Genomic DNA, 27,507 nt, shown 5'->3' on the forward strand with positions numbered 1-27,507 from the left:
AAGATATTGAGAGACGAACGAGAGAGAGGTCCGACACGTAGAGGAGAAATTGGACGGGGATGGATATGATCAAAGAGCGAAAATGAGAATCGGGGGAAGGAGCTCGAGGAGAACAAATATATATCCTGTGTCGAAGGCTCTGCGCTGATGACCCGGGAACGGAGGTGGATGTGTTAGTAGGTTTTAGCGGAAAAGAAAGTGAAGGGGACCCTGAAAAGGGGGGGGCGTGTGCATTGTGTTGTGGGCCACGCACAGTGAAGGGCAGTGGCAGTTGGTCAATTGCAGTGCAGTGGCTGGTACGTACCTGGGACAGTGGCAGTGAGGCCACAGCAAGATGAAAATAAAAATAAAAGAAAGACTGGGACACTGGACCCTCTCCAGTGTTCAGAGGCCCGGGGGGGCGATTTTAGTGGATAAAGTGGGGACGTGCCTGAACGCTGGCAGGAAAGACATTTTCTTGTGGTGCGGCGAGACCGGGTGGCCAAGTCATTCACTTGGGCCTGTGGTGCAGAGAAAATTAGAACAAGTGCAAGGACTCAAAGCCTTTAAACTCATTGTCTATTGTGCTGCAGAAATAGCCGAGGCACAACTATCAGTTTCTTATCCAAAGTGTTCGTCCCTCAACACAGTGGCAAACGACGTAAAAGAAAATAGAGAAGGATCAAACGAAGACAGGCAGTTGCCATGATAAGACATACAAATAGTATCATCAATCATTTCGGCTGCCAACAGGGGGCAAGTCCGAGTTTCCAGGTTTGTGTGCTCTTGCCTCCAGCCATTGTACGAAGTAGTGTTGGCCGAGGAATGCAGCACACCGAATGCAGCCACAAATTAGTTTCGCCTGCCTACCCCAACTTCAAACGAGGCACGGGACACACGAGAGAAGCAGCGCAGCCCTCAAAAAAGTGATAATAAGCTGGAAACACAGACGCCGGGATAGCTCGTAATCGGCAAGGGGTGGAAGATGGGGGGAGTTGTTGGGCGGACGGGCGCCAGATCTGGTCACCCCACTGCCTCGCCTCGCTACAGAGAACCAGTATAAAAAAGCTTACAGCCAGCCTCTACCAGTAATAGAAGCACGCAACAGGAGACAGATTGCACTGACCGCACGCAACCAAGACACTGCCCAGATTGTTTCACTTTCACTAATGCTACTGACAAGAAAGAAAGAAGGAAAAAAGGGCCAAGACAAGAAGTGCCAATATTTTGCGTTAAACATGCCATACTGATACATCTCTTTGTTTGCTCAAGAAGAGGGGCGCTAAGAAAATTTGACTGAGCTATCAATCGCTAGCCAGCCTGATATGGCACTCCGCAGAGCCAAAAAGCTTGATATTTTTAGACGAATAACCTATTTGGCTATCTTTCTGGGGCTATCCCCTTTCTCATTAGGCTTTTATTATAGAAGAGATCAGCTGGTCTCGATAGTAATTTACGCGGGGCCACCAGCAATTACACGCCGCAAAGTAAGAAAAAGAGGCCATGTGCATGCTTTTTGCCAGGGTCGCAAGGACCATGGACTGCGGGATGGAAAATGTGCTGACTGTCACCGTCGGTGGACTGGTGGTTTTCTCCCCATACCTGTACATATATTCGTATGCATGCGCTGCTGAGCTCCCTCGGTCGAGAAAGGGGGCGTGCATGGGCGCAATGCAACACCCGACAAATAGGTAAGCCTCGACTCGCTTCGAATTGTCGGTCAACCAGAGCAGAAATGAAGAAGAAGAAAAAATCCTTTCGGACGCATGACACCTCAACTCCTTCGCAAACAGTATCCGCGTTTGGTATTATTGCGCACCCTTTTTTTTCACTATTGTTTTTTTTTACTTTCGGCTGCCTGCCGATATCGCTGACGTGTTCTCCGTACTGGCAGACACTGGTTTGGTTTGTGTCGAGGCTAGCGTTGGTGGCTTGTTGAGAAGGGGGGTGTGTCGTGCCCAATTCCTAGAATTTCCCCCATGGAGAGGTAAGCCGGGGAAACTCAAGCCTTGTGTGACGTGAAAACCATCTCCATGTTCAACGGAAACAAGCAAGCATTTGCTCACTACATCTGCACATCGCATTCTGCTATCGTAACAAACATTTCTTCAAGCCTCCACACCTCCCAGAGTTTCCGTTTTGGGGTTCCGGCTGTTACGCTGCGCTGCGGCCTTGCGGGAGAGATGTGGCGTTGCCCGCCTTGGCCTAGCGTCTCATTCTTCTTCCTGGTCCCTGGAAACGGTCGGCACACTGGAAACGGCGAGACAGCACAAGTGCAAGGCAAGGTTGCAAGGTACCGGGCTGTCCACTTCCGTTTATTTCTTTTCCCTCCACCACCGCACTTCTTAGCGCCCCATCGTGACGTGCCGCCCATCGTGGGGTCAGAGGAGAAAAAACAAGAAGAAGCGCCGGGACTTTCTGCGCTGCCGAGATCTAGGATCTCTTCTATGCTACTCTACTTCCCGCCACCGCTAGCTGCATGCAATTTCAAAGAAGAACGAGACAACGTTGTGGCTGCGTTGCGTTGTGCCAACGATCAAACTTCGGTAGCCCGCCGTTTCCTCTGCCTTTCACGATGATTTAGAACTCCCCGGCTACCTGCATGAATCCCGCTCGGTCCGCCATCTCTCCCCAATACTGGGTGACGAACAAGATTTACACCCCTCCCCCCAAGTCATGACACGGCGTTCTCGCTTGCTCGCCACCGCGCGGCATCTCAACCGTTTCGCTGGAATTGACCAGACACGGCCCGCCACATTCGAAAAGGCGCTCAAAGGCCAACATGACAGCTCAACGCTGCGTCGTACAAGAATCTCACATGACATGAAAAAAACCTCGCATCGGAGGGCTTGTTCCCGTCGGACGGCTTTCCCGACGCTCGTGGCTTCGTGCCTCGACAGCACAACACAAAGTAACATGCAGGGGCTACACCGCAGCAGCATCGCCACTGTGAGCACAATGAAAATCAAGGAGAGTCGGACTAAGCTACAGCTGGTACGTCTTCGACACGCAAAGTCAACAGCGGCCACTTGCTACTCAACTTCCCTGCAGTAGCTAGTGGGGATCTTACGTATAGTCTGGCTGTTTCGAGGCGTCTTCAAAACCCCGTTTCGCTGTGACATGCCGCATCTCGGTTTGAATGCGCGACAGCAAGCTGCAGCTTGAGGTTCTGCTCTGCGACTCTCTCTCTCTCCGTGTTCAAGAATAACTCTTGTCCTCCTCAGCGACCAAGTCGTCCAGCCTCGACACACCCTACCCAAGCGCCCGAACAAGCCATCTGTTGGCTGCAGCTAGGCCCTAGCTCCGTTCTAAACGCTGCTGCAGCCACGCTTCGGATGCACAGCTCTCCCATCCGTGCGCCGCCAGCCCTCCTCGGACGGACAAGAAAACTTGAGCCCGACAGCTACGGGGGTGCATCTACGACTGACTTCCCCCACAAGTCATTGCCGCCCTGCGTTTCCAGAAAATTTCTCCTCCCAGCCAAGTCAAGCCCCAGAGAGGCACACCCTCACCCCCTTTGGCTCCCGCCCGCTTTATAAAAAGTCAGAAAATAGCTGCGACCTGTTCCTCCGTGAGCCGGAAAACTTTTTCCTCGCCTGTCGCAGGTGGGCGGCCGGTGGCTGTCATCTGGGGCTCACTAGCAGTGAGCTCTCAGGCAGCCATATTTCTCGTCCTGTGTATGGGCAGCCATCTTGTGTCCACACCGCAATCGCTTCCACTCTGGCGTCGGAGAAAACACCAAACATTTGCCGGCTTGGAATTGATGATAGAGAGCGATGTCCACCGCCGGCTTGCTCTATTCGTATGAGCTCATTCGCTCGGACTGCTACCGCAAGCTGGCGAACAAGCTTAATTCGCTCTGCAACCAAGCACTTCATGCGCCATGAAACCGACACAAATACTGGTAAAGGCATATCATATGGGTTTGCCTCAGTTCAGGCAACTCGATCCTTGCCAAGTGTAATTTTTTTGCTGCCCGCGTGACAAGTCATCCATGCTCTGCACCAAACAGAGCCGGGTTTCTCGCTAATGAGCTTATTTCACGGCCCCCGTCGCTGACACCAAGCTCACTTTTCCGCTCCCGAAGCGCGAAGGCCGGCGCGCCGTGTCCTGCTGTGCCTCTTCTCAACAAGACAGGTACCGACTAGCTGGGAAGTCGGCAGCCCACAGCCTGGGGCCAACCCTTGCAACCATTTAGAGATTCGCCTGTGCCGGGGAGCTAGTTCCGGCACTAACTGCTTGTTGAAGACGCCGCAAGGGGGAGACAACAAATCCCACCCCAGTCATCAGGGTAATTGAACTGTATTAATAAAAGCGTGCTGCCCAAAGCCCAATCGCCGAGACAACGTGGCCTGGCCTGGCCTACGTGTCTGCTTTTGGGCATCGGATTTATACTTTCTTAACTCGTAACTAGCACTACCTTGTTTCTATTTGCGAAATGGCACGACAGATGAGCCGCAAATCATGCTATGCACCTGACTAGCGGCCCGCGAGCCATGCTGGGGACTGTCACTGTCTCACCCCGCCGGCCAGCCCCTTTACGCTGTTGCCCGGTTGCATCCTGCATGAGACGACTCGTATCTATGCTCACATTCGGTCTCTAATTAGAATTACTAAGATCTAGCCGAGATGTCGTACGCGCCACCCGAGTCTCTGTGATCGCTGTAATGCCATGCCGCAAGAGCTTTCGATGCAAACGACGCTGTACTCCGTACTCCGTACACACACTTGCTTCGAGATCTTGACGTCCTATTCAGGCTATTCAGGCAGTCCACAAAAGCTGTCACAGTGCCAGGGACAAGAGTGAGAGAGAATAGAGAAGTGAATAGAACAACGTGGCAACCATCTACACGCGTTGACGCCATGTCTGTTCAAATTCTTTAATAATCGGGTCGTTCAGTGGGTTTAATGTGGGAGAGCACATCGGCACTCAAGTACAGCTGTCCTGTCCATGCACATTTGACAGTGTTGGTGGTTCAAACACTGGTCATTCGGCCAGCGGATTGCCTGATGCAGACGTCCCGAAGCAGGGAGGACAGCGCACACCGCTGATCACCGCAGAGCCCTCTTCTACCCTGTTGCCTGTCACCTGTTACCGCAACTCTGCAAATCAACAAAATTCATTTTCATCCTGCCGCGGCCGACTTTGCATCATTCCAGTTCCACGAGTAAGAACTAGGGCCAACTATAGCTCCAGTTTTGTTTCTCACGCCGGCCAACTCTGGCTTATTTTTGATTGTCCACAATTGCAATGCATTTCCAGTTTTTTCAACTCCTACTATGGTGTCAAGGTGTCAAGCCACGGAATTTCGGGCCCCCGATCCAGAAAAACGTGGATTTTATATCGAATAGCTTGCCGCACAAAACGCCACGACGTCAGGACCACAAAGTCTTGTAAATCTCCTTGTCTCGGAATTTTTGTCGCTGCAGGCTGTACTTGGAAGAAGAACGCACTACATCCACTTTTTTTCCAGTCATGACGTCAATCTCGAATTGGCTTATCGAATCAAATTCTTTCGATAATAAAACTCGAGTTCACATGGCAAGCTGATAAGGCATCGTGCGCGGTGACCCCTGGAATTGATTGATTTTTTTCAGGGTCCAAAATTTTGAGGGTGGCGGCGTGGGTGTATTGATGCAAGGCTTCGACAACCTTCTCCCGGACCGATACTGCCGTGGGTGAGTCGAAGAGACATCACGCATAGGATGTTTTGTTCTCGAGATCATTGGATTGATTAGGAGAATTTCCAGGCTCAACTATCGCATTTGGCCGTCTGACCGCCTGTACCCCGTCTCAAATATTCGCTACTGGCATCCCGGTGACACTGGCACCATGCATATTTCGAATCTAGCATCTTGCCATGGACGTTGAATGTGTCTTGCGAAGACGATAATGGCACCAAAAGTTGATCCCGCGCTCGACGACTGCACCGCGACAGCAACAGCGATACCTACTACCCGCAATCTTAAACAACTTCCATGCCATCAACCCGCGCCATGTCTACGATCGCGAAATACATTAGGGTCGCCAGGTCGAGTCGCGCTGCGGGTGCACTCAATCTCGGTCTGGCACTCTGCAGATGCCGCTCTCGGCCGTTCGCAAATGACGTTGCAGTATTCAAACACAACTACGTGGTGCTCGTGTATTCAATCGTGATGTATGTTATAGTAGCCTGATCTTTCCATCAAGAGTAGATCACGTTCGTCTTTTTCGGACCTCTAGTATAAGTTGTTACGGCGGAGTGTGACGATATGGAGCAGAGGGCGACCTTGAGCACCCTCGCACTACCGGGGGTCGTCCCGTGAATCATACGAAGCAGAGCGAGGCCGGTATCGCAATGGGTGCCTACCGGCTATTGTCGTCGTCGTCGTCGTCGTCGTCGTAGTCGCTAAACTCATCACCTTCGCTGTTCGTCTCGCTGTCGCCGATAGAATCCCCGTCTCGATGAAAGCTTTCGGCCCCATTTCTGATAAAGTTTAGCATTCCGAACATATTCTCAGATAATGTCAGGGCTTTCACTGCATTTTCGAATGTGGTTGCCAGACATGGGCAAAGTTGCAGCCTGAAGGAGCCGACCACATTGGCAGAGGTGAATGAGGATGTAGGCCTTCAAGGCTCCAAGCCAGCAAGCACAGGTGGAATATCATGCAATAAGATACTACATAAATTTTAAACATGGACGATGATAGTTACTGACACCCCAAGACCATAAATGGGATCGGTCAACGGCGGTCGAGGAAAGAAGCCAGGCACGAACAGATGATGAGGAGCAAGTGAAGTCTGTTTCTAGAGCGGGATTATACTTGGAAATCTCACTCATTCTTTAGAGAGATCTGTCTCAAACATTCAGCTGCATAGAATCACATTTCCTTCTCTCACATGCAGCTCACTTTCTGCTGGGAGTCCGTACCTCTTAGCCTGCAACATAGGCTTATTCACTGCAGTCTTACGCACTCGGTTTCAATTCCGCTATAACGTTCATACATCGAGGCTCTTTTGACCTTTATTGATCTCCCTCACTTACTTTGGCAGCTCATCCCTCTTGGTTACCCTCAACCATCCCCGTTGACGGAGCTCATACGGACCAAAGCAGGCCTCCCTTAAGCCCGCCAAGTAGGTTTTATTTCATGCGCAAGAGTCATTTCTATGGTCTGATTGATCGTTTGGTACAAAATAACTTGCAACAATGGCCCCGCTCTTTGCCAATCGTCCCAATAGAGAGGCTGACTCAGGTTTACCTCTCAATTGGTACCAGTCGGTCCTCGATTGGGCCTCACCTGATGAGGAGTGCGACAACCCCGGAAAGCTTGATGTATCAGGCAAACCTCTTGCGAGCTTCCATGAGCTGCGCACCCGCGAATTTAACAAGGAATCGGGTGACTGGACCTTCGCGCATGCAGTTCATGTGGCTAGATGGGAATTCCACCAGGCTGGTTACACTTCGACACAGCTACAGGAATCAAAACAAGTTTCAATGCGAAATGATCTACTTGCAAGTGTCCTCAAGGCTTTGAGGAACATCTATTTCCCCACTATACTCGAGTGTACGACTTTCGCGCAAGCTTCTGCGAAGTTCATTTCTTATCTTGACACAACGGCTTGCCTCGTTGTTGAGTTGCTCCCCAATGGGAAATCGCAGACCGAAAACATTTCTCCGAGGCATTGGTTTTTCACAGACCTTGCAAAGAAATGGTTCCTGGCCGCCAAGTTCTCGTCTCCCACTGGTGCCCTTCCGGAACGCCTGCTCAAAAACCTCAAAACGCTCGGCTGTAGTGACTACTTGAACATCGAGGCAAGTTCTATGATACAAACATTAGGGGCCTTGAGACTATCCACTGACCTTGCAAAAACTAAGAAGAAGAATAATTTAAGTTTGGATAAATGCAAGGCGAGTCGGAAGGTTGACGATGACGCAGAAAGGCAGGCCGAAAAAAATGCAACTCGACCTTTTGATGCTTCTCCTTCCAAGACGATGAGCTTCGACCGGAGCTCTCTGCAACTGCTCATTAATAAGACTATTGACGATAGGCTTCACGACTTCAACACCTCCGAAGTTGGCAAGAAACGCAAGTTCAACGATGGCCATCTTGATGAGCCCATCAAAGCCGCTGTCAAGAAGAAGCTTGCTTCTTATGAGGTGCTGTTGGACGATTACACCGGACTTACGGATCATCTTGTTCACAGCTTGGTCAGCTTCAGTGACTTGCCTGAGAAGGCTACGAAGCTCAAACAGCGACGGGAAGAGCTCAAGGCGGCCGCGACACTTTGACCTCCATTCCTCTGAGACACCAAGGTAATGCCGACGACAGCTACCATACTGAGTGGCTCCAGGATGATGAACTGCCGTGTTGCTCTCTAAAACTATGGTAAGACAGCCCTTTATCGGTGGCTGAAGGTTTCTAGTATTGCTGCAAATATGCGGAGTGTTTCGCGGGCCGCGGCACCCGGGCAGGAGCCTTGGCTTGACCGTGGTTTCGAGTCGTGGAGGATGACAAAGACCAAGCTTGCTATTCTGCTATGGAGATTTCATTTGCTTCGACTTTACATTTTAGGCCATGATTGATGGGCAAGTATAGCAATGGGCAAAGATAACGGGCCTGGTACCCACGGATCATGATCATGGGGTTGATCAAGTTTCGAACAAGACACTGCAACACACGATGCACAGTGAGATGTTATTTCACTATTATTCAAGTGAAACCCAACTTTGCTAGACTCAAGATTTTTAGTTACATTGGGAGAGCTTATCGGAAAAGATGTTTCTTCGCTGCACTGTTGCGCTCGAAATGATTGAGCGGCTCCACGTCCATTCCACTTGCTGTTGTTTCTCTCCGCGAAGCGAAGCGAAGTCGACAATACATCACACAAATACAGCGCGGACAACGCTCGACGTATTCACCAAGTTTGAAGCTTCCCTTTTCTTACTTGTTATCTGTCCGGTTCAGAACATATCTAATTCTTTCCACTCCCGTTAGTTCGTGTAATCGTTTGTTTACACGATTATCGCCATGTATTCCTCTTGCTCGATCCTTCATGAGACATGCCCGGCCCTGCACCTCAAAATTCCTCTATACGAGTGCCTACATTCTTCCTCGAAGCAACATTGATGAGATGAGTACCGATCACGAGATCCATCAAGCCCAAGCCAACACTCTTATACACGACGGTACCGTCGCGCAGCCAGCGCACCATGTGATCTTCCTTCTTCTTCTTTTCGCCCTGGTCTGCTGAAGAACCAGACTTTGAACGAAAAGGAAGGTGGAAAGTTGACTTGTGGTTGGACGAAGTCGAGCTCGCCGGACTGGCCGGGCGCGAGGGCTGGCTTGCGTAGACGCCGGACATGGCCGAACCAGAGTCGGTGGTGTCGGTTCGCTCGAATTCGCTGGTCGCGTCAGAGGCAGAGGCCTCTGCTTCGGATTCTTCAACTCGCAATTTGTGAAGCATAACAAGTTCGCCCAGTCTGTGCATGTTAGTAAGGGTCAAAACGAATAGGCAGACTGTGCATACTCAACGAGGTGCGTCGCCGGAATCTGGGCAGAAATGATTTCGCCTGCCTCCTTTAATACACCCTCCAAAGTATCGACAACAATGACGCCGCCCTCTTCAGCATGCTTGTGGAAGTGGCGGTGCGGCTTGTCGTGCTTGTCGTGATGCTTCGTAACCCGGTGCAGCAGTAGTTCGGGGAGTTCGCGCATCTCGGGCGTAAAACTTCCGACGGCCACGATAAGCCGTCCCTTTTTGCGACCCTCGTGATTCGTCAGAATGTGCGCATCAAACAGCTCCTTTCGCGACGGCGTGCAGCAGTAAATGACGTCTGAAGCGCGAAGGTATTCTTTTTGCAGACGGTCAAACTCATGAAACGTCGGCGTCAGAATCGAAAACTTTGCATTCGCCCACCCTTCGCGCTCCTTGATGGCCTGCGGGATGATGGAGAACCTCTTGAGCATCAGGGCCGCGCTCTCGGAGAAGCGATGGTTGATGATGTAGACGTGGCGCACGGTGCTGCCGCGCATCATGAGCGCGAGGCGAACGTGCCAGTAAGCCTGTGAGCCGCTGCCAAAGACGGTAATGTCGCGCACGTGGTTGCGGCGGGAGACGAGACATGCGGAGCCGAGAGCCGTGCGGAACGCGGTCAGGCTGCTGGCGTGGACGACACCGGTCAGCTCGCCGCCGGGTGAGAAGAGGTTGACGACGCCGGTCGGGCTAATCGGCTTTACGGAGGGATCCTGCATTGCGGCGGATGTCGTCAGCGACACGACTATGCATGTTAGCAAAAAGTGTCTTATATGATTAAGATTCCAGTCGTGGGCGCACCTTTGCAGCCCATGCCCTGCGGACCGCATGATGGCATGTACAGAGTCGTGGCCTTTGTCTCGGGGTGCTGCGTGGTGATGCGATGCGGCTGCTGAAAGGCGTCGGCGCCATCTACCTGGGAGCCGGTCGAGAATTCATGCAGCGCCTCGGCGAGGACACGGCGAAACTCTTCGAGCTCATCGAGGGTGAGGCTCTCCAATATCGAGTTGACCTGGTCGTCGGACAGTACTGTGAGCGTCATTGTGACGGATGCGCTGGCTGTGGCGCCGGGTGAGGGCTATCGCGGGGTCAGAGGGGTAACACGAGTCAGAAGGTGGCCGACTGCAAGCGTGGCTTTCTCTTAGGATGAAAGGTGCGCTTTCAAGTTTTACCCAGAGCCGTTCGACGGAGGGCTTGCGTATGCGTCAAGCAAGATGCAAGCTCGAGACCAATGCATGGCGGTTTCGTTCAAATGGGTCAGATTGTTGGTGGCGTCGTGGTGGTCATTGTTAGCTTGAGCCTTCTCCACCGGGACCCGCGACGCTGAGCAAGGCCCGAGGCCGGAGCGCGAGCAGACGGCTTTATGCCGAATCGGAGGGCGACATTAGGACCTTGATAGGCTGGACGGTCGATGCCGGACTTGGCCGGATTGTGAGGATGCGGAGATGAAAACGACGTGATGAGAGATGGTGAAGGTGCGTGGGAAGCAAGGCGGGAAAGAAAGCCAGATCGCAAACTGGTGGGACCAAACGGCCTCGGGTTACCAAGTACTAAAGGGAGTTTTTAAGGTTAGAAATAAACTTTGTTGGTTTTACAATTTTTACAGAAGCTCTATCGCCTCTTTTAAATCAGGCAAGAAGCTAAAAGAAATTCTAGCTCTCTAAAGAAAAATCATCAGTCGTCGAAGAAAAGAAGCCGAATAGAGCTTACAATGACGAGAAGAGAAATAGAAGAAAATAATAAATAAAAGAAAAATACCTACGAGATAAGAGACGAGAAATTCAGTAAGAAGCATCACAACTTTCCTCTCTTAACGACAATATGACCCTGTTTTCCTCAATAAACATTGGAACTAAATGAGTCCGTAAATAGACTTGAGATCAGCGCTGCTGAGGCTTGCGTCGCACCATCACCATACATGTCAACGCCTGTACAAGACCGCTCACGCACGACGGTTACACTGCATTGCCGAATCTGTTCTTAGTTGCATTTTAGGAAATAGATGATAGATTACACAGAACACAACATAGCCTGATCGCCGACGGGCCAATCAGCATGCCTCTTCGTATGCTGCCGATGGACCAACCAATCGGTAGGCTTTTCGTATTAGCTCACGAACCGTTGTAATCGTACTGCAATGGCGAGGTTCACTTCAATCTAGCGGGCGCAGTTCATCATCTGTCCCCGTTGAACATTGAGGCAGGTTCATGCTTGCAGTCTCCGCGGCGCTCCGCTCCTCACCTCATCCATCAAAGTCACCTTTCCAGTATAAAAATGGCCTCTAGAATGTATGCGTACTCGATGAAACCTCGAACCTCACAACCACTACGAAGCCGTCGTGCAAAGGGCTCTGCAGTCCGCGTACGGGTAGGGGCTAGAACCCATATTGCGTGTGTTGGCTGCAAAGACAGCAAAGTCAAAGTGAGACACCCACTATGCTACTAAACTTTGAGTGCTGATTTTTTTATATCATGTATGTAGTGTGATGGGCAGGTCCCAGCTTGTGGCAATTGCCAGCGGCTTCATCTTAGTACGAAATCAGCGGACATTGATTTCTTTGAAGCCTGAAGCTGACCTAACCTATAGCTTGCGTCGTTCAAGACTCCTCGACGAAACGGCGTCAGGCTCGCGACTACCTGAATCAATTGGAGCAGCGCGTCAACTTACTAGAGGAGCAGCTGCGAGAGGCCAATTCCGGCCAAGTACCGGTCCCTGGGCGCGAATCCGACGCCTCTTGGGATGCCGACTTTGATCAGTCCGAGGGCGATGACCTTGCATCCATAGTGGGATTAATATATTCCCACTTACCGGCTCACACTGGCTAACAATGGACAGGAAGTTATTAGCCAGTCAGGCACTGCGCTAGTGCGTTAATCTTAGCTACCACCTACCTTTGGCTTGTTTTGTCTCCTCTCACCATCTTCTTCTTCCCCCTTCCTTTCCTGGCCTTTTCCTTTTCTATATAATCGGCCACTTATATAGATTCGATGCCACGTTCAGTTTTTGTTGGGGGCCAACTCTTTGCTTCTATTTTTCATTTACCTCTTTTCTTTCATCACTTGATTTTCCGACCCCATCTACTACCTAATCATCATTATGGATTTAGAACAATTTATCCAAGCACGGCAGAACGGCACCCGCAGACCGCGATCGCCATCCCAGCGCACCCCAGAATCTTCGAGGCATCTCAACACCGCAGATATTATTGAGGAAAGAATGCAAATTGACGGCCATCGGTCATGGGGGTTCGTAATCTATCGCACCACCTACGCAAACGACGAAGACTGGGCGCGGTGTTTGAGCCGCATTCATGAGGCAACTCAAGATTGCTTTGAGTTTTATAATGGACAAGACGTGCTCGACCTTAGACAAAGCACTATTATGGACAATGTCCAGATTTTTGATGGCATCGACTCACATGCTATACGAGATCACTTTCGCCAATGGGTTACTGATAACCTTGTTGAAGAGCAAGGTGAACAGTCCCAAACTACGTCTTATCTATCACCCCGGTATCGATTTGCAATTCAGATTGATGCCGAAGCACTTGGATCCATTGTCAACCAGCCTGACCTGACCTATCTTATGTTGCCTGTGGATCAGAGAGGATGGCTGAAATTAATTGATGCGGACTGGCGTGCAGGACGTTGGTCTGCAGACGAAGGTTATGAGGCTATCGAAGGGATTACACAGGAGGATGTTGGGTGGATGAAGCAACCTTGGTCAGACGTACACGGAAACCTTTATGCTCGCTGCTATGACCGTAATTTCTGGCCTATATCCTATGTGCGCCCTCCAGCTCTTGCTCATTAAGCAGAATGACCATTGCTATGAGCTTAATAATAATAAAAATTATGTTGATTGGATGGGTATCTACGGAAGAACAAAAAACGTACAACTTCGCGGACAAAAGTCATGCCATCGCGCTTGGTCATCTCGACGCCCATGGGCAGAGGGGATGGGTTCGCGGCCACGCTGAAGAGGACGGCGAGGGCCAAGGTGGTGACGGTGAGGATCTTGGACATCATTTTGGAATATGATTGTAGTTTTCTAGTATACTGCTGAACAGGTAGAGTCGTGGTGTTTGATAAGGTTTCGATGCTTGTCAAAGGGGTGGCAGAGACGCAGCGTTTTTATACCTTTGAACTCGCCCGCTCTTGAGAGTCGACAGCAACCAACCCCGCATTCTACTACCTACGCAATGAAATCACAGCTTTTAGATGCAGCAGAGAGCTTGTTTTCAGTTGTGCATCCGAGGCATGTATGCATCGGAGGACGGCGGACAACTGGGAACCAGGCTCTGGGGGTGACAAGAGACAGGAAAGGAAGTTGATGCTGCCTGTGGATAGCTTCGACGCCTAATACAGTCATTCTGCATACACGTCGGCCATTGCTCTGTCTACTTAAGATTAGGGGCATTGAATAGGCAACGTCGCCCGCTCTCGCTCGCCGTAACACGTGACGCTACACAAGAAGATGTGACAGCAAGGTACAAAGAAAACCCAATTCCTGGGTTTGATCTGCTATTTTGCATCCCCTTGGGCTCGTTCATCAAGGAGGAAAAATAATGGCGTCCAAAAAAACGGCCAGAACCATCCTCGGGCTCGGATTTGCCTGCTTTCTGTGGCTGACTCTCTTCTGTCCCGATCGATACAGCGGCGGCCTGCACGAAATCACAACATCCGTGTCGCTGCCGTCGCTAGGTTTCCTACAAGCGTCGTTCCCTAAGCGTAGCCAGAAACATGCCGACTACTACGCCTCCCGAGCCGCGCACGACTTTTACGCTGCCCATAGTTATACCGTCTTTCGTCCACGCAGCCCCACGAACGAGCGTAAAGTATACGACCTCATCATAGTTAATTCCAAGCTTAACTTTCTTGAAATCCGCCTTAACACACTATATAACTACGTTAACTACTTTATCACTATTAAGTCGCCTAAGACATTCCAGGGCAATAAGAAGCCGCTCGTTATTAAAGAGAACTAGTCGCGGTTTCGTCACTACTATAATAAGATTATTTACTATAAATAATCTTTTCCTAGCTCTTTTAATCTACACCACGCGTGGGATTATAAGGATCTATAGCGTGACGCTATGTATGATTAAGTTATGCCCGGGCTAACGGGCGCGCAGGCGCCGCATAAGGGCGATGTCATGATTGTGGCCGACGTGGACGAGATTCCGCGGCCTAAGACGCTCCTCGTGCTCCGGTCGTGCAACTACCCGCGACGGCTGACGCTGGCGTCCAAGTTCTACTACTACTCGTTCCAGTTTCTGCACGACGGGCCTGACTGGCCACACCCGCAGGCGACGTACTACCAGGGCTGGCGTACGCTGTCGCCGACTAACCTGCGTAACGGCGACGGCGGGTTCCGCCTAACGCGCAGCGGTGAAAAGGGGGTGCTAGGCAACGCGGTCTGGCACTGCAGCAGCTGCTTCCCGACCCTCGCGCAGTTCCTCAACAAGATTGCCAGCTTCTCGCACGGCTGGATGAACCGCGACGAGTACCGCGACAAGGACAGGATCGCCGCGGCGGTGCGCGGCGGCACGGACTTGTGGGAGCGGGATACGGAGACGTTTACCAGGATCGACAAGAACACAGACGTACCGCCGATGGTGCTGCGCGAGCCGGAGCGCTTCGGGTACATGACGAGCCGCGATGGCCCGTCGGCGGGATTCACAGACTATCCCTGATGCGGGGAAGATGACGCCCAGACGAGGGAGACTTGACGAAAAGAAGTAGGGTTCGGCGTTTTATTTGGTTCGTTGTATGCAATGAGCTTATCTGGCGAGCGTGTATATTTATCATGTTACTATTAGCATCGCCGCGGGGCTGAGTTGGAGTAGTTGATACCTATAAGGCTGACGAGTATACCTGGGTCACGACACAACCATTGAGTATTGAGGACATGAAGTCACTGAGGTTGGCCGCTCTGGAGACGTCATACGACCGAGTTACCTTGCCTTCTAAAGCCTTGTCGTGGGTAGCCAGACAACTCGATTTACCGCCTGTCAGCGGCGTATTAGCCGAAGAGGACGACGAGGTATCAGAAGAGGAAGACTAGGTATCATAAGCAGAGGTCGGCGAGGTTTCTCGTGCTAATTGCCCAAGTTGTTCAATGCGTACGCTATACGAGAGGAAGGTATGTCTCCAAATAATTACAGGTAGCACTGAACAGGTGAGATATCAAGGCGACACGGCACGTGTCTATAGATTGATTAAACTGACTTGAATCTAGAAATACATTTACAATATCCCAGATATTTTCGTCCTCATGCAGAATCATCATCTCCCCCGGCGTTGAACAGTCTATATAAACCAAATACAAATTTGTCCAACGAGGCAGTGATGCGAATGCGTGCCCCAGGCACTGTTGGCTGTGATTGAACCAACCTCGTCTAACTTCATGTAGAGCCTGCTAGCCAACCAGCCTCTGCGACATGGTCCGAGTACCATCATGGGCGAGTCTTGTGGAGGTCCGTCATATTGATTGCATCGTGCAGCCAGTAACCCCAGTATGGCATCTCACCGCCGCCGTCTCGCTCGGTCCTATGTTGATAATACGCATCCTATTTCCTCCACGGGCCAGGCTATCCAAGACTTGTGTTCACTGTCGAGCATATCGTGGGCTCTGCGGATGAGTCGGTCACCCCAGCCCCGTATCCACCAGTGCATGTCGAGCTTCTTCAGCAAGACGCAAAAGTATGAAAAAATGGCAATGGCCTCTTGGGTTGGCACTTTGAGCAGCGGAAGAAAGTCGTCCAAGACCAGGTAGATCCATGTGAATGCGTCGGTGATGTCGGCCTGCGACTCCTTCAGGAACACCAAGGCGACCATGCGCAGTTCCTTGATGGCGTATTTGTAAATGCGCAGCGTCTCAGAATCGTCGACAGTCGAGCATACGAGCATCTCAAGCTCGGCCATGGCATCCATCATGTCCGATGCATCCCCCGTTTCCGGCCGGGGGTCCTTCCAGAGCGGCGACTGCCTTGCGTGCGCGAGGAATGGTTCCACTGGACCGCGACTCCCCGGCGGGCCTAGCATCTCGATGAGGGACTTTGTCCATTGAAGAAGAAACAGCCATTCCGGAAAGCTGCTCTCACCAAAGAGAAGTAGGCCATCCGACGGCTGGCTCGGGCCGCCCAGCGCTGCGCCGTTGTTTTAGTTTGGGAGGCATTTCACGCCAAGGATTCGGTTCGGGCAGGCAGAAGAGTACAAACCGAAAAATATGGTCAGGACAGAAAAGAGGAATAGGCTGCCTGCATGCTCCTCGTCAACGTCGGACATTAGACTCATTGCTTCCCTGGACGCCAACCGGTGGTAGGTCAGCGCGGTAGAGATGTACTGCTCCCGCTTCTCTGGTGAGTGGTGGGCGAGGTGCAGCGCCGAGACGGCCAGCATAGCTCGCATGACATAGTCGTACTTGAGAGCGCTTTGGACGGCTTCGCCACGCCAAAAGTGTCGGACTGTGCGAGAAGAGAAGAGGGTGGCGTACGTGGAGGTGCTGAAATGGTGCATGAGTTTGAGGTCAAGCATGTTCAACGCTAGAGCCGACTCATTCTGGTTGAGGAAGTTGGGACACACTCCCGACTCGGCCAGGAACTGGCAATCTACGCCGCGCCTGAGACAGTTGCGACACGAGGGGCGCTGCTCATCGCACTGGTGCCGAAATATCTCCGTCAGCTGATTGATGAACGATGCGAAAACAAGAACAGGATGCACGCCGGCCACCAGGGGAGGGGGCGCAGGACACATGTTCAGCTGTTATCCGACCCGCGTACAAAAACTTGCCTTTATTTTCCGTGCCTTGCATGTCTTGCAGCCCGTCCTGCTCTTGGCATGGGAGCGGCGAGACGAGGGCGGCTTCTGTTCCCTGGTCCGGTCTGTCAAGCCAGCGTCGCTTGATTCCGAGACGGCGGACTGAGCTGGAGACGGATCGGGCATGGCTGAAAACATTTGAATGTATGCCAGCCTCTATGTTGTCGACGACTAATCTTGACGAGCTGAATCCCGACTTGCTCGCGTCGCCCGCCGGACAGAGAAATATGCTACAACCAGTTTCTCGGGAGAGTCCGAAGTTTAGTTTATGTGGACGGCACCAACCCCCCACACGCGCGCGCGCTAACATGATTCACCTCGTTCTCGTTCTTACCCGTCAATGTCAATGCATAGTGCGGGCCCGGCGCCACCGACCGCAGCCGGTGGGCGGAGCACCAAGCACGGAGCTCGGGTTTTCCTCGTACTCGGGCCCGATGCGAGGGTGCAAGACAAGACAGAGATGCTTGACATGTTAAAAGCATGAGCTGGGGCCGGGATTGGCAGCACAGCCTTGCGAGCGATTTTATACCTTTAATTTCTCCTTTCATACTTTGTCGCATCAATATTTCGCAATTTACAGCAGTGCAGCAGCGATTCGTCTCCTGTGTCACCTAGCAAGCAATACAGCAGAGACGTCCTCTACTACCCATCATCCACCACGAATTCTTCCCGGCATTATAGATCGACGCTCATGGATAGTCTCGTTGCTGCTGTCCGCAGAGCCGAGGACGGTCACATTGACTTCAAGCTCTACCGATACGTCCCGTCGCTCCCTGCAGCTGTCGTCAGTCTCGCCGTGTTTGGGCTTTTGACGATACTTCACACCTGGCGCCTCGTGCGCGCCCGGGCCTACTACTTTACGGCCTTTGCAATTGGCGGTGCATGTGAGTTGCCAGTCCTGGGGTCTTGAAAGATGTGTGTCAACTAATCAGCTCTGTTTGGGCAGTCCAAACTATTGGCTATGCCGGAAGGCTGTGGTCACACTTTGACAGTTCGTCCGTTTCTGCATACTCAATACAGGCCATTCTCATCCTTGTCGCTCCGGCCCTCTTCGCGGCGTCCATCTACATGATACTTGGCCGGCTGATTCGAACTCTTGGCGCCAGTCACTTGTCGCTCATCCCCGTTGCGTGGCTGACTACCCTCTTTGTCATGGGAGACGTTCTCTCATTTACGCTTCAAGCCGGTGGCGGCGGTGTCCAAGCCTCTGGAACCATTGAAATGTACAATCTCGGCGAAAAGCTCATTGTCGTCGGCCTGTTTGTCCAAATCGCCGTCTTTGGCTTTTTCGTCGCCACATCTATCCTCTTTCACTACCGCATAGCTACAGCACCGACGCACGCAGCTACCCACGGGGTGGTTCCGTGGAAACGACATCTTTTTGTTCTCTACACCACTAGCACCATCATCCTGGTCAGGAGCGTCTTTCGGGTGGTCGAGTATCTGCAGGGAAATGGCGGCTATCTCATCTCCCACGAGGTGTTCCTATACATTTTTGATATGCTTCTCATGGTTGCTGTCATGGCCATTTTCCTCGTCTACTATATAGACGACCTAGAGTCGAAGCGGGCGCGCAAGGGAAAGGACAACACGACCCTGCAGTGTGAGGCGGACTCCAGCGACGGCATGCTGCATGAATTCCCTCGAAAATAAATAGGATATATATTATACCTTGGAGCTTTTCGTTGAGCTTTTTCTTCGCTGAGTTTTTCTTTTTTTCCCCAATGTAATAAAGTTAGACGTGGTCGCTAGACCTTGGTTATGCTGAAGCGCTTTGGCAAGCAATTCAGCCAAATGCGCTACAGTAGTAGGCAATCTCTATTCGCATGCTTCGTATCAAGTGCGAGCAAAAGGTGGAAATGGATAAAACCCCCATTGCCCCAGGTTCAAGGGTAGAACGACGTGAACAAGAATAAATAGGTACATTTTTGTGCGGCCTTCGACTCATATAAAGTATGGCACATGCAGTGTATATGGCTTTACCGCCCGCTTAGCTATTGTGCCCGAGAACGAGAAGCAAGTATACAAAGCTCTTTGAGACCGCGGCCCTGCTACTAGCCCTGTGAGAAGACTGGCCAGTGAAATTACTTCCATATCGGGATTGTCTTGAGCATATGGCTGCAGTTTGCCAAGGAGCAGGCGTTGCTCCACGAGGCATCCGGCCAGCATTGCATAAACCCTCTTTGACCAATATATCAAATTAAAATCACTTGAGCATGATTGACAGTCTTTTTCCAGCTGTTGACTTATACTCCTTCACAGCCTACGCACTCGAGCAAAAGACGCTCCGCACCACTCACTCCCACGCCGTGGCAACCACTAATGGCAGAATCAACCGAGGAGCGTGGCGTCATCTACCACATAGCCTCACCCGCTCCTCGCAAACGCATGCTCACAAGGCCGAGCATAATATGGCAGCTGCAGGGCTTCGACCAAACAGGTTCTCTGCAGGAAACGCTCAACTTTCACTCTGTCAGCATCTGGGTCTCGCTCATCTCACGAGAGGTCTGCAGGCTACGAAAGACAGGCAGGGGCTCTCCCGCCGTGATCCTCACCCGTGACTCAATGACAGCAGAAGATGAAGCGGCATCAACAATAGTACAGGAAGTATTGAGTGGTGTTGTTGCAGCTGGAAGTTACTATAATCGCCCTGGAAGCTGCTACAGACTCTTTGGTTGGGTATGGACTCGCCATATGGATTGCAGAATCATGAAGCGTGGTGAAGAGCTGTTTGAGATGCTGGTCAACGACCATATAACGATGCATCTGCAAGTAGCTGGAGGAGTACGAAGCGTACCATAAAATCAACAAACCAAAAGCTAACGGCAGGACAGATTCGCCAGACATTCGACGCCACGATAACGTTTACGCCAAGTAGCAGGCGAAAGCTAACCCTCGTCCGTATTACGAATAGTGAAATATGGCTGGCTGGGGACAGCCTCTGGCGGCAACTCGACCAAGAGCCGGCTGGTGGGGGGAGAGAAAGAATGACAAAAGTCCCAGAGATGGAGCGAAATATATTTGAATGGAAGCATTTGGCGACTTTGGCCGGAGTTTTAGTAAGACATGCAAGCAGCTAGTCATCACGTTCTGTTCCCAAGTCTCAAGAGCCGTGATCAATGTCTAGATGTATACAGGCGCGACACCAGTCGTAGCTTCCATAGATGTGCTAGACATTAGTGCCATAAGCGAGAAGGGCGAGGGGAGAGAGGGAGTGTGTAGAGACTTATAATAGGAGAATGCCTCGCAAAGTAAATTCACCGAGAGGCGCTAGTTTAGAATTCTCGGAAAATAGACCACGGTGTCGCGGGAATCGGAGACGCGAAAAGGACATTACATTGTCAAGAAGAAAAGAGCGGAGCAACTCGTACTTCGTATTTTAGCGTCTCTCAATGCGGCAAGGCACTGTGGAGCCGAGTCTCAGCATGAACCACGATCTATTTTTTACATGGCTAGCTTGCCCCTGTCCCTTGTCGAGATTCATCCTGGCATAGCCCCCAGGCCCCTGGCTCTCCACTGCAGCAAGTCTCGGGTTATCCCGAGGCCGCCTTGAACAGCATTTTTGTCAGCGAGCTTCACGAGCGATGCGAAAAGGTGCAGAGATGTTGTGTGCCCACTGCAAAATGCAGAGTCTAAACCTTTTTTTTTTTTTTTTTTTTTTTTTTACGTGAGTCAGGCCTTGTATACGTTTATAGCATGCCTCGGCTTCGTCCCGAGGGCTGTGCGTTGGCTCTGAGATCAAGCCAATCATCTTGGCAGAGGTACAGTGAGGAATAAAGGATTGGGTAAAGCCTGGTGTCAACCGCCCTCTCTAGTACTTTCAAGTAGCCTGTTCAGCATCAACACAGCTTTCTCTTTTGTATGTTGCTCTTTATTCTCTCATTTCGCTGTCAAGAAAGCCTTTTCATTCGTCTCTTGGCCCTTTATTCTCTCTTTTTGTCAGACCTGCTTCTTTGGTCTTTGGCGGCTTGTCTATCCTCTCCTCCATTGATTTTGATCGATACATTTCAAGATCGCGGTTTCTTATTCCCTTTTTATTAATTTCTTTCACGATGGATGTACAACTCCGTGAGGCTACCGCCGACGAAGCCTCGTCCGAGTCGCCCTTCAAGCTCTATCACTACGATCCCACGACAGCTGGAGCCATGATTTTTGTTCTACTATTCTCCGCTACGACCATCCTACACTTCTGGCAGCTATTGCGCTCTCGATGCTGGTTTGCCATTCCGCTCGCGATTGGCGGTATTTGTAAGTGGCGCGGCCACTGGTGGCTCTTTTGTTGGTCGACGAACCGACTAGAGCTTTTTTTTCTCATGATGGTACACATTGACTGACAGTAACTCTCTACCCTTCAAGTTGAAGCGATTGGCTACGCCAGCCGCTTTGCTTCCGGTAAGGAGAGTCCCGATTGGACCCTTACCCCGTACATTATCCAAGCGATTCTGCTCCTCGTTGCTCCGGCCCTATTCGCAGCAAGCATATACATGGAATTGGCGCGCATCATTGTGCTTGTCGATGGCGAAAGCCGTGCCTGGCTTTCCAAGAAATGGATGACAAAGATCTTTGTCATTGGAGACGTTCTCTCTTTTATAATGCAGGGAGGAGGTATGTAACCGGCATTGCTCCAGTTCAGGGCTGCGGTAAGCTAATAAATTTTCGCAAGGCGGCGGCTACCAGGCTTCCGGCACGCTGGCGGCCCTCAAAACCGGCGCAAACATCATCATTGCAGGCCTTTTTGTCCAGCTCATCTTTTTTTCCATCTTCATCGTCACTGCTGTGGCATTCAACATGGCCATTAACCGTTCACCAACCGGAAGCTCCAGGAACGACGCGACGTGGAGGAAGCATTTGAGGGTCCTCTACATTAGCAGCGTCATCATCATGCTGCGCTCCATTTTCCGGGCCGTCGAGTATCTACAGGGATTCAACGGATACCTCTTGAGACACGAGGTCTATCTGTACATTTTTGATGCGCTTCTCATGTTCATCGTCATGGGACTGTTCAACTACATTTACCCTGGAGAAATAACCGCTCTTCTCAGGAACAAAGAACGCAACGACGGTTGGAAGACGGACATTGGAGGCCATCAACTTCAGCGGATCGGGTCTGAAGATGAGTTGAACGGCGGCAGGTTTGCTTGAACTACATTGGTCCACTTGTATACATGTGTGGACTGGCTCTGACACACGACGAGGTCTACAAAGCTACAAAAAGTACAATTGATCAATAGCCAGTTAATTAGCAATTGAACACTAGCTGCTACTAAAGTAGCTGCTGATTGACTGGCTGTTCATTAAAACTAGCTGCCAAGGAATTACCTGTATCATCTGTAAAGGACCTGCAACGCATCAACAACGCATCCTCACCACCTTTGTGAAAAATGCCCTCCTCAGGCTTGGCCGTTGACCCCTCTGGACTTGAGCTTTACTGCCACCCCACGTCATGTGCCATGACCAAGCCCGACCTTGCGCTTTGGCCATTCCAACCAGGACTCCCAGTATTCGCCGAGAACTTCGTCCGTGACACGTACTACGTCCTTGCCCCATCCCTCCATGAACCAATAGTCATTCAAACCATGCAGTAATGCACCAAAGTAGCTAAAGATAATCAATGCGGGCGGCTGGCGTTGATGCAGGCGCGTGAAGTAATCCTCTGATGCGAAATGCAGGAACATCAATGGACCTGACCAGCCTCGATTGTACCCCCAAGCATGCAGCGACTCTTCTGGCATAGCCTCGAACTGGGTGATGTAGAGGTGGCACTTCCTTAGGACCAGCAGTGCTTCATCGTAGACTTGCGAATCAGGCATCCCATGCCAAGCGCCGCGAATTCGGCAAAAGGCTTCATCTTCGGGCGCAGTTTCACTGGCGAGGTCCAGCTCCGCCCAGTTGCCCAAGTTCGTCATGGGGCTCAACGGCCCTTTGCGCACACGGTCGAAGACGGGATGAATCACTGCTTCCACGCCGCGGATGATGGGAATCCATTCCGTGCCGAGGGCGCGTATGTTCCGGGAACGGGAACCGATGCCACCGCTGCTCTCACCATTGACTGGCCTTAGCATAGCAAGGATGTAGATGATGTTCAAAATGGAACATGCGAATAGAGCGTCACTATTCTCGTCGCTCATCTCGCCGATAGCCTGTTGAAAGCCCTGAAGTGACGTGTTGTGGTGACGCGAGGCATCGATGGTCCGTCGCTTCCTACTCGCACTGTCGATATGAGCTATGTGCAGGGCAGCCAGGCTAAGGATGCCATGCATGACGAAAGGGTATTGAAAGCCGATCCGAGGGAAGACTGTTTGCCAGTAATAATCGATCTCGGAAGACCTGACAATGTCTTTACTCGCGGAAACTGACCAATGATGGAGCAGAAGCAGATCATCCATTTCGAACACGGCGACGGCTGAATTCCTGTCCGGGAAGCCCGGCGTCACAGTGGTGCATCTTCGAGACGCGGCTGGGGATTCGACATGCGGGCTAGGGCCGGCGTGACCCAGAGATGGCTCGCTCCCGGGTGATGAATTCGTGCGGCTGGGATTTAATAACGACTGGGCGAAATCGCGATAGACGCACTGAGAGCCCTGACGGACGCACGACAGACAGATCGGTTTTTCCTCGCCGCACTGGCATAGTGACTTAGCATGTGTGTATTTGTCCGAGTGGAGGTATTTTTTTGTGTCAAATTCGTGGCTGGAAGTGGCTACAGAGGCCACCAAACGCGAAGCGACGCATCACAAGGCTCGTCACAGGCCGGCTTTTCGCAGGCGGCGGCGTTGATCTCACGGCTGACCATAACCCGTACGTGCGTTCCAGAGCTTTAGTTGGGGGATAGTGGTCAAGGATCGGGGTTAACGGTTGGGGTCAAGGGCTGACGGTTAGGATCAGGGCGGTGGAATGTTAGGTGTTCTGGTGATGGCCGATATATCCTGTAAAACAGGCCGATAATCCGCCCTCCAGCCACAAATTGGTCGAGTAGTCTTGTGTTGGGTTGACGAATAGGACAAAAAAAAAAACCCCAGTGGAGCGGAAGGAACAGAAGAATTGTGGCGGTTGTGGCGTAACTGAACATACCTTGACACGTCGTCTCCTGCATTCACTGCATCCAGACCTGGATTTTTTGTGCGGACGCCGACGGCCTGCTGTAGCTGGAGCCGTCCCTGCAGGCTCGTTTATCGCAGGGGTCTGCATTAGTTAGTAGGTATGTAACATTTGGTGTTGGTTGGTTGGGGAAAATGAAAAGTGAATGATGTACGACTTGAATACGGTAAACGGCTGGTGGGTCTGCATGTACGAAGCTTAATAAAAGACTGAGTCAGGATGGAGTTACAGTGGGCCTTTTGGTACACTGCCGACTGCTAAGTTGCCACTCGGTGGACAAAAAACATGGCGGTAGTCTAGGTGTCTAGTTACCTACAACCACCGCTAATCGTGGGCGAAAATCAGTGTATACCCGCCATGTTTTTTGTCCACCCCTTGGTTGCTAATCCTGCATCCCTGAAAGATCGTGAAAGCAAGTATTTTGCCCCACTGCATCGCGCCAATCATCAATGAGAACTTTTTACTGCATCGTGCATCGATCGAGTTGCCAAGCTACCCAACAGATCTCTTGGTGACATGGTCTGGGGAACTGGCTTAAAGTTTGTAGTTTTTACCTCTGTCGTCAACCATGGACTATCTCAAAAGCACAGTAGCCAGTCTAACCCACGGGATAGACGGAAAACTATAGGGTAAGACCTACCCGTTGAGAGACAGTCCATGTCATGGAATGATGAGAGAGATGATGATGTATTCAGCAAGTTCTAGCTAGGTGTGTGGTGGAGCCAATCTATGCCACTGTGCCGTTTGGCATATGACAGTATTTATTGAAACTTTCTATAAACGATCTAGTTAATTCCCGAGAGCTCTAAGGTTCATTTACGAACTTCGCTAAAGCGTCATGAGTGGCATAAAACGCAGGCTTGGCGTGATATTGCTTGTCAAACATGAGTGGCCCCGCGTGGGGTACCCAGGTGTAGTTGTGCCCATCTGTAAATCCCCAAAAGTGAATGTCGGTAATTCCTGCGTGAAGAGCCTCGTCAATGACAGCGCCGTAGATGACGGCCTGCTTTGTCGAGTCGAGAGTGTGTACATCCATTTCAGCGATTGTGACTTCCAGTCCGAGAGCCTTGTAGGAATTGACCATGTCTGTAATCACGCCCGCTTCCGGGAGCACTTCGGTGATGTGCATTTGAAGGGCGACTCCATCAATGGGGACCCCGTTCGCCACGAGGCCGGAGACCAGGTCGTAGAGTTCCTGCCGCTTGGCGGGGTTTGATTCGACAAGATTCTCGTTGAGGAGTAGCTTAGCATCTGGGGACGCTGCCCGGGCCATGCGAAAGGCATCTTCGATATAGCTGGGACCAAGTACTTTATAAAAGTCATTGTTGGTCTGCAGGCCGCCGCCATTGGTTTTGAGAGCTTCGGCGACGACATCCCAACGATCAATCTTGCCAGCGTACCGCTCTAGGACTGCCTTGAAGTGAGCTGCCATTTCGGCGCGAAAAGCCGAGGGATCAGTTATGTTGAGAAGATAGTCGGGAGTACAGCAGTTCGAGATGAACCCATGCCCTTTCATCGCCATGTTGTGCTGTTCCGCGAAGCTGACTAGGCGGTCGATGGATTCCCAGTTATAGGTATCTTTGGTCGGGTGGATAAACGACCATTTCAATTCATTTTCGGGTGAGAGGCTGTTGAACTGCTCTGCAAGGACAGCCGCGAACATGGTCTCATTGAGCCAATGAGGATTTATCATCCCGGACCCAAACAGAATGTTTTTCTTGGCCGCCTCCTCCCTCAGAGTGGTGGTGCCGGTGCATGGGACCGTAGCCGTTGCTCCGACAGCGGTAAGAAGCGTGGTGGTGAAGATTGCTGCCTTCATGATTCTGCCTGACAAAAGTGCTGTCGGGTAATGTGTAGAGATGATTGAATGTGATGGTGAATGTTGGATAGCTGCAGTTACAACATCGATGAAGAGACTTTATATTTATACTACGACAAAATGAAAGCTGAGGCGTTTCCACGAGGCTGTGGCGTTGCAATATGGGCATGTACGCGTTGCCAGATCTTTAGCCAGAAAACAAGTCAAAGGTTAATCGAAACCTTGATAACGAGCAACGCAAATAGGACACTAGGACAGAAAAGCCGCTGTTCTTGCCAAACCAAAATGCATTCAGTAGGAGAGGCCTTGACGACTTGGTTCGGTTCGAGTGGACGTCATCGTTCCGATCGGACTCGGCACAAGCGGGAAGGCATAGACATGCTATGGTACTGTTACTAGAAAAGGTGTGGGAGTGGAAAAGAAGCGACTACAGAAAGCGAAACGAGAAGGAGGCTAAAAAACCGGAGTAATAATAAACTCAGTTGAGTCTCTCGCGCTAGGCGACAGCGGCAGCTCGCAGACTCGGCAGTGAACCGAAGAAGAGATTCAGTATGTGCTCGCCACACCGTTATTGCGGTTGTATTCGCTTCACCACGTCAGAGCCTAATATAATCTCTAGACTCGTAAAGGAATACATAAATACGGGATACGAGACACAGCTCCTCCCCGCGGCGGACTCGGCGGACTAGAGGCTTCCATGACCCCCACGCTTTAACGTTAACTTATGGGGTAGTTATTTAAAATGCACTGTAATCATTCTCAGGTACGAAGAACGAGATACGATGCTAGCGCTGTTCCACTTCGGAGAGCCATGCTCGGTACGGATTACTTGCCGACTCTCGCCAAATTGAGTCTATTCCTGTTTTACTTATGTGCTGGTTGCGACGGCTTCAGCTTCTGGTCCGACAGCTGACGACGCTCAGCCCAAGCCAAACATTGATGCTATCGCACCGAATGCGATTTGAACACAATATGAATAATAATCACGAGGGAGAAAGCTCTACTGAGTGCTTTGAGCTGCCCGGTGACAACGAATCATCCCTGCAAGCTACACCCGCCCCGGCCTATTCGAGCTGCCGTGCGACTGTCATTGACGACACTATGTTGGATATTCCCAAGTTCGCTTCTCTGACACACAAAAGCTCTATTGGAGCCAATGCCATGACCAAGAGTACAGTACCCCCATCACCTTCACTGACAATGAAAGCGTTCCGTGTCGCCTTTGGCACACACGATGACGTCTACCCACTACTCGTCAGAGGCACTTGACGCTCACC

At 51.3% G+C, this 27,507-nt stretch overlaps 11 protein-coding genes across 11 annotated transcripts; 7 read left to right on the forward strand and 4 right to left on the reverse strand.

The window, feature by feature from the left end:
- Nucleotides 1-1,958: 1,958 nt before the first annotated feature.
- On the forward strand, nucleotides 1,959-2,558 carry BBA_07448 (uncharacterized protein; the record flags this gene model as incomplete). The annotated part of the gene is made up of 2 exons (XM_008602545.1): nucleotides 1,959-1,966; nucleotides 2,093-2,558. The coding sequence occupies 2 exons, from the start codon at nucleotides 1,959-1,961 to the stop codon at nucleotides 2,556-2,558; spliced, it is 474 nt and encodes a 157-aa protein (XP_008600767.1).
- A 4,608-nt stretch (nucleotides 2,559-7,166) lies between these two features.
- BBA_07449 (uncharacterized protein) lies at nucleotides 7,167-8,249 on the forward strand (the record flags this gene model as incomplete). The annotated part of the gene is made up of 1 exon (XM_008602546.1): nucleotides 7,167-8,249. One exon carries the CDS (start codon nucleotides 7,167-7,169, stop codon nucleotides 8,247-8,249), a length of 1,083 nt encoding a protein of 360 aa, XP_008600768.1.
- A 788-nt stretch (nucleotides 8,250-9,037) lies between these two features.
- BBA_07450 (UbiD family decarboxylase) lies at nucleotides 9,038-10,535 on the reverse strand (the record flags this gene model as incomplete). The annotated part of the gene is made up of 3 exons (XM_008602547.1): nucleotides 9,038-9,440; nucleotides 9,488-10,238; nucleotides 10,295-10,535. 3 exons carry the CDS (start codon nucleotides 10,533-10,535, stop codon nucleotides 9,038-9,040), a joined length of 1,395 nt encoding a protein of 464 aa, XP_008600769.1.
- A 1,259-nt stretch (nucleotides 10,536-11,794) lies between these two features.
- BBA_07451 (Putative Zn(II)2Cys6 transcription factor) lies at nucleotides 11,795-13,306 on the forward strand (the record flags this gene model as incomplete). Its single annotated transcript, XM_008602548.1, has 5 exons — nucleotides 11,795-11,914; nucleotides 11,975-12,023; nucleotides 12,080-12,276; nucleotides 12,329-12,358; nucleotides 12,623-13,306. The coding sequence occupies 5 exons, from the start codon at nucleotides 11,795-11,797 to the stop codon at nucleotides 13,304-13,306; spliced, it is 1,080 nt and encodes a 359-aa protein (XP_008600770.1).
- Nucleotides 13,307-14,060: 754 nt separating this feature from the next.
- Nucleotides 14,061-15,188, forward strand: BBA_07452 (glycosyltransferase family 17; the record flags this gene model as incomplete). The annotated part of the gene is made up of 2 exons (XM_008602549.1): nucleotides 14,061-14,462; nucleotides 14,628-15,188. 2 exons carry the CDS (start codon nucleotides 14,061-14,063, stop codon nucleotides 15,186-15,188), a joined length of 963 nt encoding a protein of 320 aa, XP_008600771.1.
- Nucleotides 15,189-16,044: 856 nt separating this feature from the next.
- BBA_07453 (C6 zinc finger protein) lies at nucleotides 16,045-17,250 on the reverse strand (the record flags this gene model as incomplete). The annotated part of the gene is made up of 2 exons (XM_008602550.1): nucleotides 16,045-16,643; nucleotides 16,716-17,250. The coding sequence occupies 2 exons, from the start codon at nucleotides 17,248-17,250 to the stop codon at nucleotides 16,045-16,047; spliced, it is 1,134 nt and encodes a 377-aa protein (XP_008600772.1).
- A 754-nt stretch (nucleotides 17,251-18,004) lies between these two features.
- Nucleotides 18,005-18,966, forward strand: BBA_07454 (RTA1 domain-containing protein; the record flags this gene model as incomplete). Its single annotated transcript, XM_008602551.1, has 2 exons — nucleotides 18,005-18,197; nucleotides 18,260-18,966. The coding sequence occupies 2 exons, from the start codon at nucleotides 18,005-18,007 to the stop codon at nucleotides 18,964-18,966; spliced, it is 900 nt and encodes a 299-aa protein (XP_008600773.1).
- A 669-nt stretch (nucleotides 18,967-19,635) lies between these two features.
- On the forward strand, nucleotides 19,636-20,115 carry BBA_07455 (uncharacterized protein; the record flags this gene model as incomplete). Its single annotated transcript, XM_008602552.1, has 1 exon — nucleotides 19,636-20,115. One exon carries the CDS (start codon nucleotides 19,636-19,638, stop codon nucleotides 20,113-20,115), a length of 480 nt encoding a protein of 159 aa, XP_008600774.1.
- Nucleotides 20,116-21,365: 1,250 nt separating this feature from the next.
- On the forward strand, nucleotides 21,366-22,455 carry BBA_07456 (RTA-like protein; the record flags this gene model as incomplete). Its single annotated transcript, XM_008602553.1, has 3 exons — nucleotides 21,366-21,561; nucleotides 21,670-21,918; nucleotides 21,977-22,455. 3 exons carry the CDS (start codon nucleotides 21,366-21,368, stop codon nucleotides 22,453-22,455), a joined length of 924 nt encoding a protein of 307 aa, XP_008600775.1.
- A 299-nt stretch (nucleotides 22,456-22,754) lies between these two features.
- On the reverse strand, nucleotides 22,755-23,699 carry BBA_07457 (C6 zinc finger domain-containing protein; the record flags this gene model as incomplete). The annotated part of the gene is made up of 1 exon (XM_008602554.1): nucleotides 22,755-23,699. The coding sequence occupies one exon, from the start codon at nucleotides 23,697-23,699 to the stop codon at nucleotides 22,755-22,757; it is 945 nt and encodes a 314-aa protein (XP_008600776.1).
- A 1,517-nt stretch (nucleotides 23,700-25,216) lies between these two features.
- On the reverse strand, nucleotides 25,217-26,230 carry BBA_07458 (glycosyl hydrolase family 10 protein; the record flags this gene model as incomplete). The annotated part of the gene is made up of 1 exon (XM_008602555.1): nucleotides 25,217-26,230. The coding sequence occupies one exon, from the start codon at nucleotides 26,228-26,230 to the stop codon at nucleotides 25,217-25,219; it is 1,014 nt and encodes a 337-aa protein (XP_008600777.1).
- Between the last annotated feature and the right edge of the window lie 1,277 nt (nucleotides 26,231-27,507).

The sequence above is a fragment of the Beauveria bassiana genome (genome assembly GCF_000280675.1).
Source record: "Beauveria bassiana ARSEF 2860 unplaced genomic scaffold BBA_S00025, whole genome shotgun sequence".
NCBI lineage: Eukaryota > Fungi > Ascomycota > Sordariomycetes > Hypocreales > Cordycipitaceae > Beauveria > Beauveria bassiana.